Source organism: Colletes gigas, unplaced genomic scaffold (assembly GCF_013123115.1).
Source record: "Colletes gigas isolate AHSC1104 unplaced genomic scaffold, ASM1312311v1 Colletes_gigas_Sc00011, whole genome shotgun sequence".
Classification (NCBI taxonomy): domain Eukaryota; kingdom Metazoa; phylum Arthropoda; class Insecta; order Hymenoptera; family Colletidae; genus Colletes; species Colletes gigas.
Genome location: NW_025106640.1, coordinates 7,705,148 through 7,726,586, shown reverse-complemented (window position 1 = coordinate 7,726,586; position 21,439 = coordinate 7,705,148). Strand labels below are relative to the sequence as shown.

Sequence of the window (21,439 nt, the reverse complement as noted above, 5' to 3'; positions counted from 1 at the left end):
TGGTAAGTTTAAGCTTGTTAGAAAGAATTTAGAGCGTTGTACTATTACTTTTTCCTCCTATCTTTTTTTTTTCATATTTTTTTTTCTTTCGTAAGAATAGGTAGTATCTGGTCGATTCATGTACTCGATATTCCGAGTATATAGATCACTACTTATTGTTAGACTGTCCTTTTGTGTTCAGGGCCGAACGGACCGCCGATCGTCTTTGCTTTTCTTGGCCTCCCGTTCCGTTTCGGAGTCACTTATTGTTCCTTATCGCGGCGTTCGGCTCTGTACGCGATCCCGAACGAGTTTGTACGTTCGTGCACGCTCGTCGCTTCGCGAGGATCGCAGGATCAAGAAGATCACGCGACATCTTCTTCGCCCTGTGCTCTTCACCGACTCGATACCGTAGACACGAGACACCGGAAGTACCGCGGACCACGGTCTGATCGCGGCTAACAACGGAAACGGAAGCGCGGTCGATCGTTCTCTGCCAATTTCATATCTCTGCCATTTCATAGAAATTTTTAATTCGTAAGCGGTCGATCGCGTTTGCGTTCGAGTTGATCAACGAACACACGAATCACACACGCACAACACAACACGGGACACTCGCATTCACACACTGGATCACCCGTACACGAAGAGACGAAGCATAACTGTCACGTCAAATTATTTTTTTGTTTATCTCTCTCTGTCTCTGTCTCTATCTCTATCTCTATCTCTGTATCTCTGTCTGTCTTCTGTTTCTGGCTCGTTATTTTTTATTTTCCAACTAAACTTTTTCCCCCGCGAGATACGTCCAACGGGGGGGAACTACCGCCTCGAGGAAGTAATCCCGATGCCAAGTACGACGAAAGCTAACCCTGAAAGCTCCCGTGCATGGTATTCTCCGTCTTGTTGCATCCGCACGTGATCACTGCACGTTAACATTGTTTCTTTATCCTTGCATGCGTACACTGCGACTTTCGCGCCTGGTATCGATCCCGTTGATCGATACGCGGCGTCGAAGACCTTTACTGTTGTTGCAACGACTGCGTGTTATGGGCCAGCAACGATTAACGTCGCGTCGGCACGAGCGAATACGCTGTTTCGATGCCCGCCGCTCGGAATTCTATGAAAGCATCGAGATGTCCAACGAGATTACGATAAATCAATGAAACTGACTATTTTATACGAGAGGATATTTTGTCCGTTTAAACTTTACTGAAATATGATGGAACGCTTGTTCGCGATAGATCGTATTCGATCAGATTCCCAGCAGCGACCATCGAGTGGCTCGTTTCGGACGGTGAGGAAGCTCCGTGAGCTTCCGTTTTTCCCGCCGCACGCATGCCATTCTACCCGTCGCCGGGATGGACCAGTTATAAATTCTACGCACACTCACCACACACACACATACACGCAAGAATCGAGCGTCGTTTCACGCGCGTCACGGAACGCGGAAACGGCGAGCTGCCTCGAAGATCGCTCTGTGAGAGATTGGTTAGACTTGCTTCTTGGCTAGACTACGGGGAGCCTAAATTGTCCCGATTCGATAGAACGACGTGATCGCCACGATCCCATCCGGAGCAATCGTTTCCTCGATCGTTCCCGCGTATTTTCTCGGGCCCTCGGATAGAGAATAAAACGACGACCGGAGAGCGCAGTAACGGGCAAATTAATAAAAATAAACCGTGTTATCGGGGGGAACCGGTCTCGAAAGTTTACGAGACCAAGTGGAAATCCGGACACCGACGGAAAACGATTAAAATGCATTTAGAAGCGATCCTTCTCGAGCCATTCCGCGCTTAAGCCGTTCGAAGTTCCGCCTCCGCGTCCCGAGCTATTTATCAGCAAGGGGGAAAAAGAGTTTCGTTGATCCTTTTTATGTACAGTGGAACTCCATTTGTTTAAACCCCGTCGGGGCAGAATTTCACTAAATACTCGATCGATCGAACCAGACGTGAATTTTTTTTATTCCAAAATAGAGGTAATAAATCGAGAAACGGAGGCAACTTCCGGTCGCTGGGGATCGTAATCGCTCGAGAAGGTGGCCAGGAAAAGATAGTTTGCCAAAGTAACCAAGTGGAGGAGAAAAAGAAAATATAAATGCAAGGCGGATAACGATGCAGAATCTTTGCTTGTGTTACGTCTGTGTGTTGGGTGTATTTTGTAGTATCACGAGGCGCCGCCAATTCTATTGGACACCTTGACCGTCGTGAACTTGGTCGTCACCCTCCTTTTCCTCATTGAGTGCATCCTTAAACTCGTCGCCTTCGGATGCAAGGTATAGAAAAAGCCTTTTAATCACTAACTCCAATCACACGCAACTATTTTATAGTATATACCGTACGTAGTGATGGGACCGATACAATCGTTGATATCGATAATCGAACGTCTCCCGAGACTCGAACAATTCCAACGAAAAGTATTTAGAATCATTTCTAGCGACGAAACTCTGTGTAATTATTTAAACAACTCTTGGAATTGTTTGATACAGGAGTGTCAAATTTGAAGCGTTTCAGAGTCCCATCGCTAACCGTATATTACGTATTGTCTTTTTTTTGTTTGTTACTTCTTCACCCAAAACCGGTCGGTCACCCTTCGTGCTCGCGGAGGTAGCGATATTACGCGATGGAAAATGGCGGAAGGATAGATCGTAGATCATGTACGGGAAAGACAGTGAGGCGTGGTATCGACTAGCGCCGGAAAAAAGAAGATTTTTCAGAGTGAATCGTGGCTGGTACATAAAGAAAGACTTCGTCCTTCTCGATTCTCGTCCCGCATAGTTCGATTGGCGTAAGCAAGTAGACACTGTTGCGAACGTACGATCCCTCTCCCTGTTCTTTTGTCTATTTCAGAGTCGCGGTGCAGCGGCGATCGAAACGCGTGCCGATCAACCTCGAAATTAGAGTCACTCGAGTCATTAATAAAAATTAATAAACTCCAAAGGATCAGTTCGATTAATTTTATCTGAATAGAGCTAACATAACATCTGCTGCTGATTTTCATTTACAAAAACATAGTCAACGTCTATTGTTTCTTAAAATACATTCTCGCCATCGATCGTCCACCTTGTTTTAATTAGTTTTCGCTTGCACCGTTCACCGGCTAGAGATTCTTCGGTACACGCGTTCGAATCGCCCTCCGAACAGTATCATAAAGCCTAAACGTGGCGATAGTACCGAGAAGCTGACACAGATGCTTTATGCTTGCATTGAAGTCGCCAGGGGAAAACCTGTTTGCCCGGTGAAAATACGAATAGCATAGCTTTACACGCGACTAATCTCTGTCTCTACCACTATCTCGCTCTCTAGTTTGCTTGCTATAACCGGCATGCTCCCGTAGACACTTCTTTAGAAGAGATCCCCGGTCCGATCGATCAACGGAAAACTCGGGTATCTCGCGTACCGCCTCGAGAGGAAACTAGAGAGACGGAATCGGATTTCCCTAAACGCTTTGGCCAGGGACAGCTTCTCGCGTGCTAATTTCCACCAGTATCAGTAGAGATCACGTGTATTACGTAGCGTTGTATTCGATGTGCGAGCAGTTCCCATCGGTAAACGTTGAACGCCATAGTTTCTGGACGTAACGAGACCACCAAAAAGTAGACCGATAATCCCACTCGCGGTGTCTTCGCTATAGTCGTTATTGTACCTGAATCTATCCTCTGTAATCGTTCACGATCACGCGAGAACATTCTCGACCTAAAACGAAGATATATGGCCTTTACTCGAAACACCGTACGAAAGCACGACTCCTCACACACTTTAGTTTCTCCATTAGCATTTACGATTCGTCCAAGGGTGCGTACAGACATACCACACACACACGAACACAATACACGAACCACTCACGGAAAGATCGGACATTTTCTAATATTCTTTACGGAACAGGACTCGTAGTTTTCTTCTTTAGCGCTAGTTTTCGCAGACATTTATACACACTTAGAGGCCTTCGAAGTTTGCTCGAACGCCTCGTCGAACGACGAGTCGCGAAATGGGGGACGAAAGTTCCGTAAAAAGAAAATGCTCTACGATTCGACGGCGACTTCCAGCAAACTTAGAGGCGGTAGCAGGCAATACAGATCGCCACGAACGGTACCCTAATCGATTTTCTCTCTTTTTCGATCCCCCTCCGCGAGCAGAACTTCTTCAAGGACGCCTGGAACACGTTCGACTTCATCACGGTGATCGGCAGCATCGTGGACGCCCTGGTGATCGAGTTCGGGGTACGTAAAGCTTCAACTGTCGTCCTGTAAATCGCTAAACGAAGTAAATGTCCAGATCGAATACCCCAGTTCACGGAAGGAGACGTAGCGATCGACCCCGGTCACGGGAAAGCCATCGATTCCCGTTATTTAATTGTGTGACCCAGTGTTGCTTGATTGTACATCTCGAGTATTGTCTTTCCTTTAACCCCTTTGCTGCTTTTTTAGTTTCAGCAAACGTATACGAATACGTGTGCGCTGGGTGGTTCTGGAAACTGGGCCAAACTGTAGCCAGTTTCCCGAACGAAAACGCGAGAAATTCACGGGGAGAACAGATAAATTCCTCCCCCTCGTCTTTCGATCACGTATTTTTGTATTTATTTCTACGTCGATCGATTCCTCTCTCTGTGCATTTTGTGGTAACTGTTTCGAGCTTGTAAAAGTGAAAGAGGAGTCGGATTCGTGTACAGTGAAATGCAAGAGAATTATGTGTTATCCAAAGACGACTTTGCACGGGGAGATCAACAGATTTTGCCGTGTGAATTTTATTGTATCTTCGTTTAGAGAAGAGTTGTGGCTTGTTCGAGTTTGTAGAATCGCCTTGTACGCATACGGTACGCTAGCAGGTAAATCAACGATCTTATTCGAACCCCTATAATCTTATGTATCTTATACGTAGCTTTATGCTGCATTCATACGCTACACAACCACACTGTACATGTTCACATCTGCACAGTATACGATCACCACGGTGTTCGCAGCACACATGCAACGTCACCAACGGCGTCGTTCAAAGGGAAAGAAGCTTCGAAGTATCCTGATCGTTTCCCCCCAAGATGTCTTCCCGACTCTTTAAACCAGTGGTTTCCAAATTTCTTTAAACTCGAAACGATCCTACGTTCTTGGACTCCAAATCAACCCCAATTTTGTGCCCCCCCACCTTGGAAAACACGAGTTTAAACTGTCTTGAATTTAAACGGACGATACCAGAACTTCGCTTGCAAAGTTTATCGTACGTTTCCTGTTAATATCTGTAGTTAAATTTTACCAACGAAGCTTTCGAGCTCCGAGCAATTTCCTTTTGAGCAGCTCTCACGTTCGTATAGTAAAGAATTGAACTCTCCGTGTAACCGACATAACTACAGCACTTTACCCATCAAGTATTTCGTTGCTCCTTTTGTAGTAGAAGTGTATTTAAGACCCGAAACGAAAGGTCGTGCTACGTATGCGGTGATCTATCCAGTAAAGAGTCAGATAGTCGATCGTCGAAGCCGCATCGAGACCGTCGGGGGTCGAGTTTACCCTTAAATTTGCTTGCACTCCTCGTAGGTTTTGTAAAGTTTTAAAGATTGTAAAGTTTACATTCGGACACCAAGGTAAGCCAAAAGAAAAAGAAAGAAACATGTATCACCAAGCTTCGCGTAATGAAAGTTTGTTTAGAAGCAGTCTCGACGTCGTGACAGCTTCGTTTACTGTAAATCACCGCTAGTCTTTTGCTCTATAATCGCATATTATGAAGATCAGTGTGCCAAAACGTCCGATCGAACCAATAATTTTGCAATATCGTGTTTTCTTGTGCTAGGAGCGGTTTTCGAGTGTGCCCAGTGGCGGCCAACTAGGCGAAAAAAAGGTATAAATTTCGTCGCATTTACACCACAGACGTAAGTGTCGGTTTACTCGTTTAAGAAAAACAAAAAAATTACGTTTACCGTCGTCTACCGTACCGGACGATTGCTCTCGAAACGCGCGACGTTTACTATTAAAGATAAAAAACACGCGTCATCATTCGTTCGAACGTCGAATTCGACCTGATTACCCATTCTTGCTACACGATGATTTCCTACAAAAGACACGAGATATTCATACATTGCATAAATTTACCCACGACACGTCGCCCATGACAGCGACACGATCTCTACACTTTTGAGGCGTACACAGCTTACACAAGACAGACTCTCGAATGGCATATGGATGCGGTATATAACGCGCGAGCAAAATTATGCTGTCAATAGTTGGACCACAGCAAATGGGTTTAACGAACGACGTTGCAATCGCGACGCCCAGGCGTGTCGATTAGATCCCGTTTGCTCGACATTAGCTTCAATTCTCGATCGTAATCGCCCCAAGCCGTGCATTCGTCCGAGCATTTAAATTTAAATTAGAACTAATTAACTCTAGTGTTAACTTCACGTACCCATTTTGTTAGTCCCTTTTTACTACGAATTTACGAATATAAAAATGCTCACGAATGCTTCTCGATCTACGAGTCTTGAATGTTCGGTCGAACTCGCGGCTGGAAAGATTCGATCGGCGCGTACGTAGACGAAATGCAATGCTATGAAATATTTCAACCTGGTGGGAGGTTAGTGGACCAAGGGTACAGGGAGATACAAAGCGTTCTATAGCTTCGTTCGTGCATCGGGACGGTTTCCAAGGCGGCGCCAAAGGGAAGACCGAGGCCCTTGGTAGCGCGTCCGCGAACGTCCGACGTTACACGCACGAAGCCCGGCTCGAAATCGCGATGAAACGCCGGCATTTGTTGGGTTTAAGTGCAATTTCCTTTGCCCCCTGCAGGAGAACTTCATCAACGTCGGTTTCTTAAGGCTGTTCCGTGCCGCCAGGCTGATCAAACTGCTCAGGCAGGGGTACACGATACGAATTTTGCTCTGGACCTTTGTACAATCCTTCAAAGTGAGTAGAAAATCTCTAACGTTTGCGAACGAGGTTGCTAAAAATTTCTATCGATAAACTCGTTTCTTGTAGGCTCTGCCTTACGTTTGTCTCCTCATCGCGATGCTGTTCTTCATCTACGCGATCATCGGTATGCAGGTACGTATCGCCCGTTCAACGAATAAACAAGCTCTAATTTCTGCGATTAGTAACGAAACGAAACGATACACTTTGAAATGAAATTTCGGGATAATGGACCGCACCGAGAGTTTTCGAACGTTCGACGAAGCATTGAAACGAAAGCAGAGACACGTTTAACGATCCCCGGTTTGCGTCGGCGATTAGTGACACATGAAATTCCCGTTGTCAGGTCTTTGGAAATATATCGAACGATCCAGGAACAGCGATCGATGATCACAACAACTTTCAGTCCTTCTTCGCCGGTCTTATGTTGCTTTTTCGGTGAGTCGAGCAGCTAAACGCAGCGATGTTCAGAAACGGGGTAAACCGAATACGAATTTGGAAGTGCTACCGATCTGTGAAACAGTTTCGTTCGCTGGTAAAAGATTAACCAAAAAAAAGGAACAGAATGTGGAACGATCGGGTGTCGAGAACGATCGAAACTGTTTGAAAGAGCAAAAAGGACACGAACGATCGGTAGCGAATTATGGTAGAGAGTATATTGGGCTGTTGGCATGAGGTTTTGAGGAGAGTAAGCTGCTCGACGTGTCAGTCTGTTGTAATTGAACCCTGCAAATTAGACCTCCCATAGACAGTTGGTTCCATAGAGATGCTTGCCCTAGTTTGTTGAAGTTGGTCACGTTACGGCGGTACTCGAGGGAACGCGAACAGGTCGACGATTGGGTAATCGGCAGAGAATCGACGGTGCTCGACACCCGATCGAATCGTACCTAGCGTTCGCTCGAATGTACTCGCGTATCGATTCAAACGAAAGAGCAAAAGAAGTTTCGTAGCTCGTAATTAATGTGGTGGATGCGTATTGCTAGAGGGTAGATCGACACTATCACTGTGTACACTATTGTTACACGTCGTAGAAACCGAGACATGATACAAAAAAACGATCGTTGTCGGTGAATTTTGTGTCCAGGGAGCGTTGTCAGGTTCGCGGTTTGCCTGGATAAGGTTTAAATTAAAAATCCATTCAGAGGAAAGACTTGTTTGCTAATGCCGTGCTCGCCCTTTGGCCGCGGCCCTTTTCTTTTTCTCGGTCTCAGATATTCGGTAACATCGCGCTGGACCCCGAGACTTCTATTACCAAGCACAACAATTTTCAAAGCTTCATTCAAGGTCTGATGTTGCTTTTTCGGTAAGTAACGCAACAAGAACTACGGCTAAACAGATGAACGGCTATATTTTTTTCCTTTGTTTCCTTATTGTTTTACCTCGCAAAGAGAAAGAGCACCGCTGAAGTTTCACGCTCGCGATTCGACTAGTCGACAAACGTCTTCGTAGACCAAACTTTCTCGGGGGTACGACCTTTTGGAAACGATCAGAGCTCGATCTAACTCCCCCCAAGAAACGTTGGACTACGGAGGATCAGAATTCCACGGCACCAGCTTTCGCAACATTTCACGAAACGAAGTTTAAGTTTTTCATTCGATCGAAGCGATAGTACTCGTAACGACACGTACACTGCACCACTCGAGATTACCGACACACGTAAACGGGCCGTGTTACGCCTAATTGCGTACAGTTCCAACACGCAGTAGAACGATCGAGCAAGTATCGCTTTTGGTGTTGCATCACGAAGGATCACGAAGTATACGTGCATATTTTGCTTGTCATATTTGAAACGAATATTATAGCGCGTACGATATACAAAAGAACATCCTCTGGCACAGAAAAATGAATTCACGATACGTGCCATAATATTTGATTTCCTCACGCATGATGGTTTCCAAGGGAAGTCCGGTGTTCGAAACATTTGTTATCGTACAATTTGCCGCTAGTAAGTTGAGACTAACAAACCGTAGTGGACCATGAAACGTCAGTAATTTGCATGCTTCAAGATCGACGATTCCCCTAGGAAGATTGTTTCTTAAAAACGGTGGATGGAGACTCCGGGGGAATCGTCGAGTCTGCTGTCAGCGGCTTCCATGTTTTCCTGGAAGGTTCGGGTGATGATCGAGCGATAAAAGGGTAAATCAGTGATGGAAACGATGTTCGTAGGTGCGCGACCGGCGAGGCTTGGCCGAACATCATGTTGTCCTGCATCAAGGGCCGTGTGTGCGACGTGAAGGCCAGCAAACAGGAAACGGACGGATGCGGTTCCAACATGGCGTACGCGTACTTCGTCTCGTTCATCTTCTTCTGTTCGTTCCTCATGCTGAACCTGTTCGTCGCCGTCATCATGGACAACTTCGACTACCTGACCAGGGACTCGTCGATCCTCGGTGCCCATCACCTGGACGAGTTCGTTCGGATCTGGGCGGAATACGATCCGAACGCCACCGGCAAGATCCACTACACCGAGATGTACGACATGCTCAAGAACATGGATCCGCCGTTGGGGTTTGGCAACAAGTGCCCGAACCGGCTCGCCTACAAGAAGCTCATCCGGATGAACATGCCGGTGGACGTGGACGGGAAGGTCAACTTCACCACCACTTTGTTCGCCCTGATCCGCGAGAATCTTAGCATCAAGATGAGATGCGGTGAGTAAGAGACAGTTTCGAGTCTGACAATGTTATATTTTATCAAATTTATTTTGAACGACCGTGATTTAACAGCCGACGAGATGAACCAAGCGAACGAGGAACTGAGAGACACGATCAGAAGTATCTGGCCCCTACAGGCGAAAAAGATGTTGGACCTTTTGATACCTAGGAACGAAGGTGAGGATCTCTTTCGATCTACCGTCGTGACTAGCAGTCGATTAACGAAACCGTGACGTTGTTTCAGAATTAAGCAGAGATAAGCTGACCGTTGGTAAGATATACGTCTGCCTTCTGATACTCGAAAGTTGGAGGACGACTAGGTTTGGTCAGATAGAATCGACCGGACAGGTGAGTGTCCCATCAATTTTTGTCCGAGCGTGGCTCGTACGAAAATCGAAGCCCCTAGCGATAATTCCCCCTATTCAAACAAGAAACCCCCCGCGTTGCGTTCCCGCGAGCCGTTCGTCGATTCATCGTTTCGCGTAAAAAGTTTCTTCGATCGTATCAAATCGAATCGACGTGACCGAGAATCGTCGCGGGGTGCAATTCGGGGGATTGAGTTCGAATGGATGTTTGTCGTTGGCTTCATCGTGGTAGGATTTCACACGGCCGGTGTGGAAGCCACGTTTCAAATAGAAAGATCACCAGACTCCACCGTAGCTTCTTTGTCGAACCTACGAAAGCTTAGTATCGCGTATTTAAAAGCGTCGACAGTTTGAAAACACGACTTTCGATAACCGTCGACGCCTACGCGCAGTGTCTAGTCGCGAAACCGGTGAATCGTGAGAAACAGTTGACAAAACTACCACGATTACTAAGCTTCCATCCCGAGTCCTAACATTCTGACGCTATATTACTGTGTGCTCAGTAGTGCTGAGAATTTTTAACGATTCATATGTATTTGAACGAGTAACGAAAGATCGAGACTCCTCGCCGACTTCCTTATCCCAGCGTGCTCAAACGTCTTCGCATTCGCGAGACATTTGTAAAACAAATCTGTTCTCTTTTCCAAGCATTCACTGATTTAAACAAAAGTTAACTATGTCTCGCTGTGGTAACGAACCGGCCCAATTAGTTAACTATTACTTACGAACAAAAAAGACGTTCAATTTCTGTCTGTTCGATCGAATTAGCAGAGTCAATATGTGTAGAAGCAGTTCGATGTCACCCTTCCTTGAACGTCACAATACAAATTTGATGCAACTGATTAACGTAGAACGTCCTGAGTCGACACATCGTCTGCTGTTTGCGAATCGTGTGAAACGATAACGAGATTTGTTGATTTTATCGAGAAGATACGTTTGAAATCGTCGCCGGGGCAGACGATGAATCGACGCAAAAATGGACAACTTCTAGAAAATTAGGAAAATATGATTTTTGAATGAGTTACGATTAGAACATTAGAAAAGAATCTGTGTGTTGAATTTATACGTGTTTTCATTAAAGAGTCATAGAAAGAGAGTACAACAGCGAGGTTTGAACCTTCGATTTACCGGAGGATAGAATTATTATTGTTATTGTTATCGTTATTATTATTGTGACCATAGTGTAGGAGTAATTTTATATTCGAATTTAACTACAGACTATACTTTTATGTAACTTATATACCCAGACAAGAGGATGTTCACGCAGCTCTCAATCATCTCTTTGTGTCTTTTCTCTTTGTTTTCCAGAACGATAACGATCTTATCGATAACGATAATGCTGGGCAAAGTCCTGCAGCCCAGGCGGTAGTACTTACTTTTTCTCTTACTTATTATCATCTAAATACGGTTTCTTTCGTTTCGTTTTACTTTGTACAATCACGTTTCCTTTCTCGACACATATTTTTACACTTCTTCGACGTCCACTGCGAAGGATGGTGCCAACGAACATCCGTCCGGATAATTGAAACTTCGATAGAGAATCTTAACGAGACATACGATCGAATATCCTTCGCAGGGAACGATTATACTTTCTTCTGTACATAATACCGATTACGTTCGTTTTCTATTTGACTAATCACTAATTCATGCAGAGACACAGTAGCCTATCGTGTACATAAAATATATTAGCCCGAACGATATTCCCATATCGAGTCTGTAAATACATTTTCCAAGTTAGAACCGGCAGTTGTATCTCTGCTACATTTTTTGATCTTGTACAATTTTTTTTCTTCTAATGCATCGATACACGGCACACACGATTCACCGACACTCGTTACACTCGTACATTTGCGTTCCGTTCACATACGTAGACCTCTTTATTCTTTCCTTTCACCGAGTCACGAGACCGACGAATCACCCAACGCAACAGCGACTGACAATTTCGATGAAAATCTCTCGCTGAGACAGATCGATTCTTTCAATAAAAACTAAATACGTAAGATAAAGATCAGCCGCAGTTGCGTTCGATACCGGAACCCACAATCACACTCGAACTTTTCTTCTTTCTTAGGCACTTGATATATATTTAGCGACAGTACTTACTAGAGCATCCGTCGGGTTCACACGATATATAGAACTCTTAGAAACTTTAGTCTTTCCTTTAAAAGAATCTCCTTTCTAACAGCACGTTTCCTCTTCAGATAATAAGCAAATTAGTCTAGGATAATTACTTGAATCTACTAGTTTGAACTGGCTCGTACGGTTTCATGCATCGTCCGGAACCGATCGGTTTTAAGCGAAACGACGGAATCGCCGCGCATCGGTCCGCAGACCTAGCGACGATGCATTAAATCGCGACGACGCTGAAATTTTTTTTAGTCGTCGTGTCGGTGCCGCGTGGGTGTCGTTCGCACGCCCGCCCACGCGAATCGGCTCTTTGCCCCCCCTTTCGAGAACACGGTGTAGCCGTGTTGCAAGTAAGTTACCATAGTCCGTCGAAACCTCGTAGTACGAATTAGCTCGAAAGAGAACACGAACCGGAGATACTTGATCCTCGAACATAGTTCGCCTTTTGCCTCGAACATCACTCCGTTTAGCCACGATTTTCATTCTTCTCTTAGACCGATTAGTCACCCGAGTCTTTCTCGTCCGCTAGTCATCCGACATAGACGATCTTAGATCTTAGCATTAGAGACATTAGTTTTCCAATCCCCTCAGAGCGACTGTTCCTACTACAAAACGATTCTGCTGCAACTGTTTGTCTTTACTTAATCTATTTCTTTTTTTTTTTTCTAATTTTTGTATATTACCAGAGCTCTTGGTATTAGCGTAGTTGGAGTTAGACTTTTATTCGGCGTTCTTGCTAGCTGGACTGAACTATATTTTCGTTTTCTTTCTTTCTTGTCTGTCCGTTACACTGTCCGAAGACCATCCGCCATCACGTAGCGTAGACACTGTTTCTAGAAAGTTTTTTGGATTGAGTCTCTGTAACGATCGTTGCCTTGCTAGTATAGCTCTCTTCCGCGATGGCTTTAACGTCTCAGACACACGGTCTCCTCTCTAACGATGTTACACCATAACACGGTTACACGCCGCGACACGCAGACAACAACACGACAAACAACGATCTATCGCCACGAAGTCGAGTAGTTAGAGATCCCGAACAGTCGTTCCCGGCCGTTGGAACGTTCGGCCATTTTTCTCGAGTACAAAAAACGATGCTGTGAACAACCAAATGTTTTTACGCCCGGCGACGAGAATTAGTCGCCGCACGACCAGAACGTAGACATGGTCCAGGCGAACGATCCTCGTCGTCGCGCCAGGAAAGAAGGGACTTCCGTCAGGAAGCCCTTTTCTCCGCACTCGAAGTGTAAACTAGTCGTAGACGAGCTGCTCGCGATTACTTAGCGAGCACGTTCGTGTATTTCGAAGTAATCGACAGTAGATGAACCGTAGCCAACTGTGGCGTAGGCTAGGGTGGACCTTGATCGTATTTTACGAATATTTTTCATCGAGATTATTCTCGAGACACCCTTTGAATCGAGCCATTCCGAGGAGGTCGCGAGGATGATCGAAAAGCGAGGTCCACCGTAACGTAGGCATGTTGGTATACCGAGTAAAACGTACACTTCCGACCATTTAAATATATAAATATATTGATATATGTGTGTGTATACGATATACAGAATCTTTAGCTCCCCAAAGTAGCTCCCCCGTCACATTTGTTCGTTGTGGTTGGCTTGCGTACTATGTTTGTCCACGACTTGTTCGCATATGTGTATTGGTACCTTTAACGAAAGGTTCGCGAATCGTCGACGTTCCTCTCGCGTGAATTATCAGACTTCCGGCTGCATCGAGACGGACGTGAATCAACGGGGAAACGTTCGAGGAACGACGACGGTCCGTGCAACTTTATTGCATGCTTACTAACGTTTGCATTCCCACAGTGCCGTAAACGTGACGAGTAAATAAATGTCTCTGATTGCATATGGTAATTTTACGCTCACTCGTAAAACACTTGACGATCGAAATAAAATGATAACTATCGTATGTAAGATAATAGCTTTTTGGTATTTGTTTTTTGACAAACATATACAGGCTTTGCCGGAGTTGTGATTCGCTCGTCGCGATGGAACGAATATCGCCTAACATTTTCTACAATCTCTCTTATAACCGCACACGCAGATATGAGACGTGCATTTTGTCGACGGGGAATGTCAACGCGTTCTTTTAGCGACACTCTCAAGTGCACCACCACGATATATATACTCTTTTTCTATCTAGCATGGCCTATTTTATTTAATCAAACAAAAAGGAAAGAAATCTCTTTCTCTCTTTATCTCTCTTTCTCTGTCGCAACCAATTCGTTCACTTGAATCTTGGGGCATTGCATACGCACGCAAAAGAGCAAGAAGATAAAACGAGGAAACGGAACGGGAAGAGAGTAACGATAGATAACGCCTGAAAGCCTGTATGTGCCTGTACATATACTGTACGATAAATATGGGTTGGCTCGGGGATCGAACGGCCGTCTAGAGCGTCGATCGACGAGAAACAAACACAATACAGTAGAAAAACGTATCGACCAGCTCTGATAGCCGCGTGTGGTTTCGCACGTTCTCGACTTTAGCAATCGGCCTTCCTCAACTGCATACTGGACGTGACGGCTGTTAATCACACCGGAAATAATCACGGGACCGGAAGTAGGGCGAACAGCCTCGAGCCGGTGATACGACCGACGTCGGAAACGAAGATCGATCAACAGAGGGAGCTCAGGGAGGAAGACGATGGGGCCCTCGGGGTCCTCGGAGCCGGCGAGCACAGACGACTCCGTAGCATCAGGTATCCTGACACTTTCCAACCCTTTTATTTACCATTTACAATCGTTTGTGCTCGGGACTACGCGGGGGAGAGTTGTCAAAATTGTAAAATTATTAAAGCTTTCCAGGACACTCTCCTCTTCTTCTATTTTTAAATAAAATTGGAGGCGCTAATGAGGGATTGTTTTGGTTTCAGAAATAAAAAGGTGAACTGGAAGATGTCCCACCAGTACGATATACTAGGCAGCAGCGGAGAGAGTAGCCAGGGAGGGGGTGGGTCTGGGGTTGTACCCGTAGTTAATGACGAGGATCGCGCCCCCGAGCTAGAGCCATTGCTGGCTGAGGTGCCCTCCCAGCAGGATCAAAACTACTACTACTACCACCATCACCATCACGACCAATACTACGATACCGACAAAGATCTATACTATGACCGTCACCACCACCACCACCACCACCATCACCATCACCATCATCATCATGCTCACCGACCACCCTCGTACTATCAACACCAGAATACCTACGCACCTCGCTCCTCGATCCGTTACCACAAGGTCTCTCGGCTCGATTCAATTAAAAACAAAAAACTAAAAAATAAAAAACAACCCTGTCGCGCAGATTTCGATAGCTCAAACCTCGATCGGTCGCGATAAAGAACGGGGGGAAAAAAAACGAAAAGGAAAACTCTCGTCGATCTAGCCAACGTTTGGAGGCGAACGTTTCGAACGGAACCGTCTGGATCGCGGTAGATCGAGGATCACTCGCTTCGATCGGGACGCATAGATACGCTCCGTGCTCGCTCGACCGTTCGAGACACGGATCTTTTACGTAGAATCCGTATGCGACGACACGCTTTCTTAGAACACTTAGATCGTTCGCCGTTAGAATAGGGCTCTGTGCGTCGCGATTAGTTTCGCCCGGGGCTGAAGCGATCTATCTTTAGACGGGGCGATACAGTGAACACTTCTAGATAAGCTTGCGTGATACCAGATAAATTCCTGATAGACGGAGTCGAGAACACCTTTAGATCGGGTAACACTTTCTTTCCAACGACACTAGACTAGATATAGATCAATAGATTCGAGATACGAAGGATTAGAGAACACACACAATGTTTCGCGATCGATCAACCGAACGGACGAAAAGTATTGCGCGCGATGTCGTGAGTCGGCGGTGATCGAGATCGATTCGCCATCCGCTATTTATCGTTTTCGAGACCCAGTCTGTTCGTATTAAAGATTGAGTGTCGCATAATCTCCTTTGAGAGTTGTACGGGCCTTGTATTTCAAGTAGAAGACCAGGGTGGCCCGTGACCGTACTTTTTTTACTTGAGAATCTCTCGAGCAATGCTCGTTAAATGAATACAGTGACGCGAAAAAATGATAACAAAGAGTTTTTAAGTGGCGAATGGATCGCGACCGCCGAGTGGTAGCATCTTTGTAAATACAACCGATTAGAACCGATCGCGTTTAGAGAGCAGCCCACCTAGATGACTCCCACATCCACCTCATTACCTGGATACAACATTCTTAGTGACCGTTCTAACGTCGGTATTAGAGAAACCCCCACCCTTGTCCCTAGCTGCTTTCAGCCTTGAGATTACTCTCGAGAGCAACGAAGCATTCGCAGCCAGGCCTGCGAGTGCCTCGTTCTCCGTCTTGTCTTGTTGTTTGTCGTAATTTTCATGTATGTCCGCGACCCGGTAAGTAAGCGACACCTCTGGAACGAGGTCTCGATTCAAAAGGTAGTGGACACACTCGTTTCTCTTCTGTCTCTCACCACCACCACCACAAATCACCCCGAACGAGACTACTCAGCAAAGCATGAAGCATGACCGAAGGAAATCTTTTTAACTGCATGCCTTTACACGCGCGCACATGTGCCTGTATATCGACTACTCTGCTCCATTTCGCTGATTGTTCTTCTCACATTCGAGATTGTCTACCGTTTGTCGAAACATCGAAAATAGCATGGACTATGACGGGGCCTCTGCGCGAGTCGCGACAAGATTTCGTGGACTGGAAAATTCCGGGTGAATCGATTGGAATGTTTTTTTTCGATATTGGGGGAGGATCGTGGACGTAAGCTCGCGCAGAGGTTCATCGTTTCGGAGGCAAAAGGCGTCTCGAGTCGAGAAAGATATTTCGTTCGAGGCGCGAACCGTTAGTAACGAAGGCAAAGAACCGGCGACACCCCGACTCTCCTTAAACTCCTGACTCACCGTGTCCTCGGGACCGTTCCCTAACCGACGAGTATGTTCGTTTAGATGGAGCCTCAGGACGTCGTAGTTAGCGACTCGCGAGCCGGTAGTCTCGAGAGTCTCACCCACGCCGGCGAGAGACTTCATCCGCCTGCCCATCCAATCAGACATCCCTCGCGTTCACCGAGTCTAAGGTAACAATCGGACGCGCGCGTTTATTCAAGGTTTGCTCGACCACATTTGGGTTGTACCATAATTATTTTTCTGTTTTTTTTTCTATCCTAAAATCGATACAAATTGAAACGTTGCGATGCATGTCGTTGTACCGTAGCATTATCTAATCGTAAAGCTTGCAGCCTCGACTACGTCTTTACATCGTTTGTCTAATGAAAATTGTAATCTTAGGAGCGTCTCCGAGTAAAGAGCAGCTCGGTCAAGAAGCAATACAAAAAGCCACTGTTGTTTGGTGCCACTTGGAAGTTGATCGAAAAAGAAGATCTGAACCAGAAGGTCGAAACGTTTATTATAAATAATAACATGCTTGGACCAACTAACTTCTTATGATCTTCCAATTGACAAGCATTTTCTATTCTTCTTAAACTTTGACCTGTCCCTTTCGTACCTGAATTCTAAGCACGGTTGCACGCGTACGGTGTGTGGAAATATACTAAAGAAGGATCATTGCATGGTTTTATTATTCGTTTAGGTACATAAAGGTGATAAAGTTACTAAGATTTTATTAAAAATATTTCTCGATAGGGTGCTTCTACGCTCCGACTTACAGTCATGCACAAAAATTTATGATCTGCCTCTAACCCTACCTTAACACTAAACCTACCACGATCGGTCATCTGATTGGACAAAATTCGGTACCAAATATATGTATAACAAAGGCGAAAGGAGAGTTAACAACTCGTGTTAAAAATAGTTAAACTTTGGACGCGTGCAGTTCCGAAACTACTAGTGTTATATTAATTATTAAGGCATTGTTAGTAGCGGTGAACCTTCCTCTTTAAAATGGCTTTTGAATTTTGTCGATCCGACTTTCCGTTTTCGAGATATCGCAAGTTATGTAAAAGGTAATTTTTAAAATTTCGCTCTCTCGCTTCCTCGGCTATTAACCCGTATTAAAAATAGTCAAACTTTGGACGCGCGGAGTTCCGAAACTACTAGTGTTTTATTAATTATTAAGGTATTGTTAGCAGCGGTGAACCTTCCCCTTTAAAGTGGCTTTTGGTTTTTGTCGATCGGACTTACCGTTTCGGAGATATCGCAATTTATGTAAAAGGTAATTTTTCTTAATTCGACTATCGCTGTCTCCGTCTGACGCGTCGCGTCGGACCTCCTTGTCGCACGTTGACCCACTGACCGACTGAATGAGTGACGTCACGTTTACTATTTACTACGAGTCACGTGACTTCATTGATGCGCAACGTAAACAAACGTAAACAGACCCTTCGGACTCACGCGATCGACTCGAAATTAAAATCGCCATATCTCCGGAACTAATAAAGCTATCGACTCGTACGAACGCTCATTTTAAAGGGCATTTCATCCTCTATCCGATGACTACACCAACTATTATAATTTTTGCTGTCTCCTATGTTTATTTGCACATTTACTTTGACGCTACATACCCAAAGTAATTTTAATACTTCTTGTTGATCATACGACTGATGTGGGATAAAACTGGACTATAAATTGTTTATTTAATCGAAGATAAATTTAAATTTATATACAGGGTGTTTGCATAATTACTATGTCATTTTTTCGTAGATGATTCTTTTCTCTGGCATTACCTACGGTATCGACTTGAAAGAAAATTTGTTTTCAAGGGCGTTTTATCTTCTATCCGATGAAAATTACTAATTTACGAATTGAATATTTTTGTACAGGTTATGTACAGGTATACATGAAGTGCTGGTAGGTTTAGTGTTAACAAAAAGCTCTAAATACCCGTCCCGCTACATCCCGTATATTTCAAAAATATTGACTATGAAATATCACGTAGAGTTATGCTACCGTCAGGTCCGAAAGGGCTGTTTCACCCTCTATTATTCCATACCCCATAATCCGATGCATGCCAACGAAAGATTGGTAAAAATGTTGATTGTTTAACGCGTTGACTGCCCACGAGAGTTTATCGTTTACAGTTTTGGAGATACCAAATGGCTATTAACGTAAACACGTTCATGGTAATTTTGTAAGGAGCACCGGCGGTCAACGGGTTAATATCGTGGGCCGTTTTCATTACTTTTGATGTTTGAATGCGATAGAGAAGCGGCAGATAAGTATGGTACAACCCAACGAGGGATGGGAGGGACCGATTCTAACCGGATGTTTCTCTTTTCCAGAAGACACTCGCCAGTCGTGCACGGATCGCAATCACCGAGGCGAACTAGGTACGATCATCACGGTCATTATTACCACGACGGACCAGGGTTTAGCGACACGGTTAGCAACGTCGTCGAGATTCAGAGACACACGCATCATCCCCATTCGTCACAGTACAATCATCGGCACAGGTTGCGAGGTACAAGACAGCGATAATAATATCGACGAAGATGCACACGGTGCAATGATAAGTCCTTTTCGACGAAATCCACGCCACGAATCTCTGTCGCGAGACGAACGTCGTCGGAAACGATATACTCTTCGCGTTTAGGCTTCTTCCGTTCCCGTACGGAGAGGAAGAGATTCGTGGCCGGGATTACACGAGAATATGAATGTCGCTATAAATGGTTTACTCGCAAGAGGCAGAAGCTCTGTGTCACTCGATGTAATATGTTTCTTCGTTTTGTTCTGTTATGCGCCTACAAAGACTATTACGACCACTGCGACTATTACGACGATGGTAATTTCTTTCGCAACTCCGTTTCATCTCCCTGTTACGAAGCAATTTTACTATTATATACCTTCGTCTACGATCGTTTGGCTTTCACCGTTATCTCGTGTTACCTTCTACTCCTAACACAGTCAGAAACACGTCGATCCGATACAGATTAGTATCCTTAGTTCAAGCAAACAATCGAAACACATAACAGACACCGAATAGCGGACGGTTTTCCTTCATCGCGATTCGTTAGAGTCACGCGAGGATCCGACGAGAGAGCTCGAGAAAAATCGCGAGCAAATCCCACCATCAGATCTCGATAATAGTAAAACGTCTCGTCGCGCGCTTGGGTCGCAACGACGCTTATTTTTAATTTTTTTTTAGACCTTTCTAATCTCTGTACAAGATCTATCGCGCACGGGATAGATACACACGCTTCTGATATCGAGCACTCTTGCACACTCGGAACACGCACACACCCTTAGGCCCGAATGTACCGAATGACTAGTTTCTCGAGAGTAGCGTACAAATTTGTTGGCCCTATGGTCGTGGAAGTTGCACGCTGATCCCGTAGAATCCGCTTGAAGGTCTCGTTAGCCGCGAAAGTTTCCGTAGAACAGTAGAAAGATTAGATACCCCAGCATGCCCCTGGCGATGCAATCCCCCAACTGCACCCGTGCAGTCTTAGACGTTAGATCTCCCCAGAGTAGGACTTGATTAGTCGAATCCTCGTTCAACGATTCCGATAATTCCGGGTGTCCTAGACAGGAACTATGTTCGAATCGGCGTACGCTCATCGGAGATCCCAAGAAGCTGGACCAGAAAGATGCAAGCCAGCATTTTAAGATTTCCAACGAGCGTACGGTGGTCGAAAGAGCGTTTTAGCGTTTTAGTCCCCTAGCGTTAGACACGATGATGGTCGAGTCCAGGCACCGCTGTAACCGTTGTTTCCGCCAGGTCCGTGGAGCGCGTCGACGAGTCCCGCCAGGACGCCGAGTCCTATACATCAGATCGAGCGAGGTCGTCACTACGGGACGACCAGTCTGGAGCAACGATCGAGAAGCCCGAGCCCGATAGGGGGTCGTCAGCCAGCCCACACGCACCAGCATTATCATCGACATCACCCCCATCAGCATAGCTACCCGGTGTTGGTGACGAGGAGGGGCCAAGGTCGTCGACTGCCGCCTACGCCGAACAAACCGTCTACCCTGCAGCTGAAACCGGCGAACATCAACTTCCCCAAGTTGAACGCCTCGCCGACTCACGGACCTCACGTGCCCGGGGCCCACGTGCCGCTCCCGGCTGGCATACAGCACCCACCGGTGGGCCACGTGCCCGGTATGCAACCCAGCCACTGTCCGCTGAGCTTCGAGCAAGCGGTGGCTATGGGTCGCGGTGGCCGTCTGTTGCCCAGCCCAGTGCCCAACGGCTACAAGCCGCAGCCGCAGGCCAAGCAGAGGACACCCAGGTGAACGTCTCTTAATCTTACCTGCGGTCGCAACAGAATCAACTGCTCGCTCGAGGCCGCTGAGGTGCTATCTCCACCATGCCGTATACCCTAGACCCTGTTCACCCAGTAGTCGTTGCGAATGCACGAGAATTTCACTGTTACGCTCCAACCACTCCCCGTAGTTTGTTTCAGAATGGATGATCGGTTCGGCGGTACAGTTTGTCGGAGTGCGTTAACGTTCGTTGCGCT

The 21,439-nt window shown here is 45.8% G+C and overlaps 1 protein-coding gene across 10 annotated transcripts in view; it reads left to right on the top strand.

The window, feature by feature from the left end:
* The window catches only part of LOC122398458 (voltage-dependent calcium channel type A subunit alpha-1), an 89,952-nt gene that overhangs the window by 65,733 nt on the left and 2,780 nt on the right, over positions 1 to 21,439 (top strand). For 2 of the 10 annotated variants that reach the window (XM_043398302.1, XM_043398304.1), the window contains exons 17-31: positions 4,112 to 4,195; positions 5,757 to 5,804; positions 6,749 to 6,865; positions 6,938 to 7,003; positions 8,080 to 8,171; positions 9,035 to 9,519; positions 9,595 to 9,699; positions 9,767 to 9,870; positions 11,196 to 11,252; positions 14,518 to 14,729; positions 14,904 to 14,913; positions 16,974 to 17,101; positions 19,262 to 19,440; positions 19,729 to 19,761; positions 20,698 to 21,208. In XM_043398302.1, the coding sequence (XP_043254237.1) occupies positions 4,112 to 4,195; positions 5,757 to 5,804; positions 6,749 to 6,865; positions 6,938 to 7,003; positions 8,080 to 8,171; positions 9,035 to 9,519; positions 9,595 to 9,699; positions 9,767 to 9,870; positions 11,196 to 11,252; positions 14,518 to 14,729; positions 14,904 to 14,913; positions 16,974 to 17,101; positions 19,262 to 19,440; positions 19,729 to 19,761; positions 20,698 to 21,208 (2,231 nt within the window). Of the gene's footprint in view, positions 1 to 2,140; positions 2,252 to 4,111; positions 4,196 to 5,756; positions 5,805 to 6,748; positions 6,866 to 6,937; positions 7,004 to 8,079; positions 8,172 to 9,034; positions 9,520 to 9,594; positions 9,700 to 9,766; positions 9,871 to 11,195; positions 11,253 to 14,517; positions 14,730 to 14,903; positions 15,262 to 16,973; positions 17,102 to 19,261; positions 19,441 to 19,728; positions 19,762 to 20,697; positions 21,273 to 21,439 lie in introns of all 10 variants that reach the window. The other 8 variants (XR_006259184.1, XM_043398301.1, XM_043398305.1 and 5 more) reach the window with 8 other exon arrangements.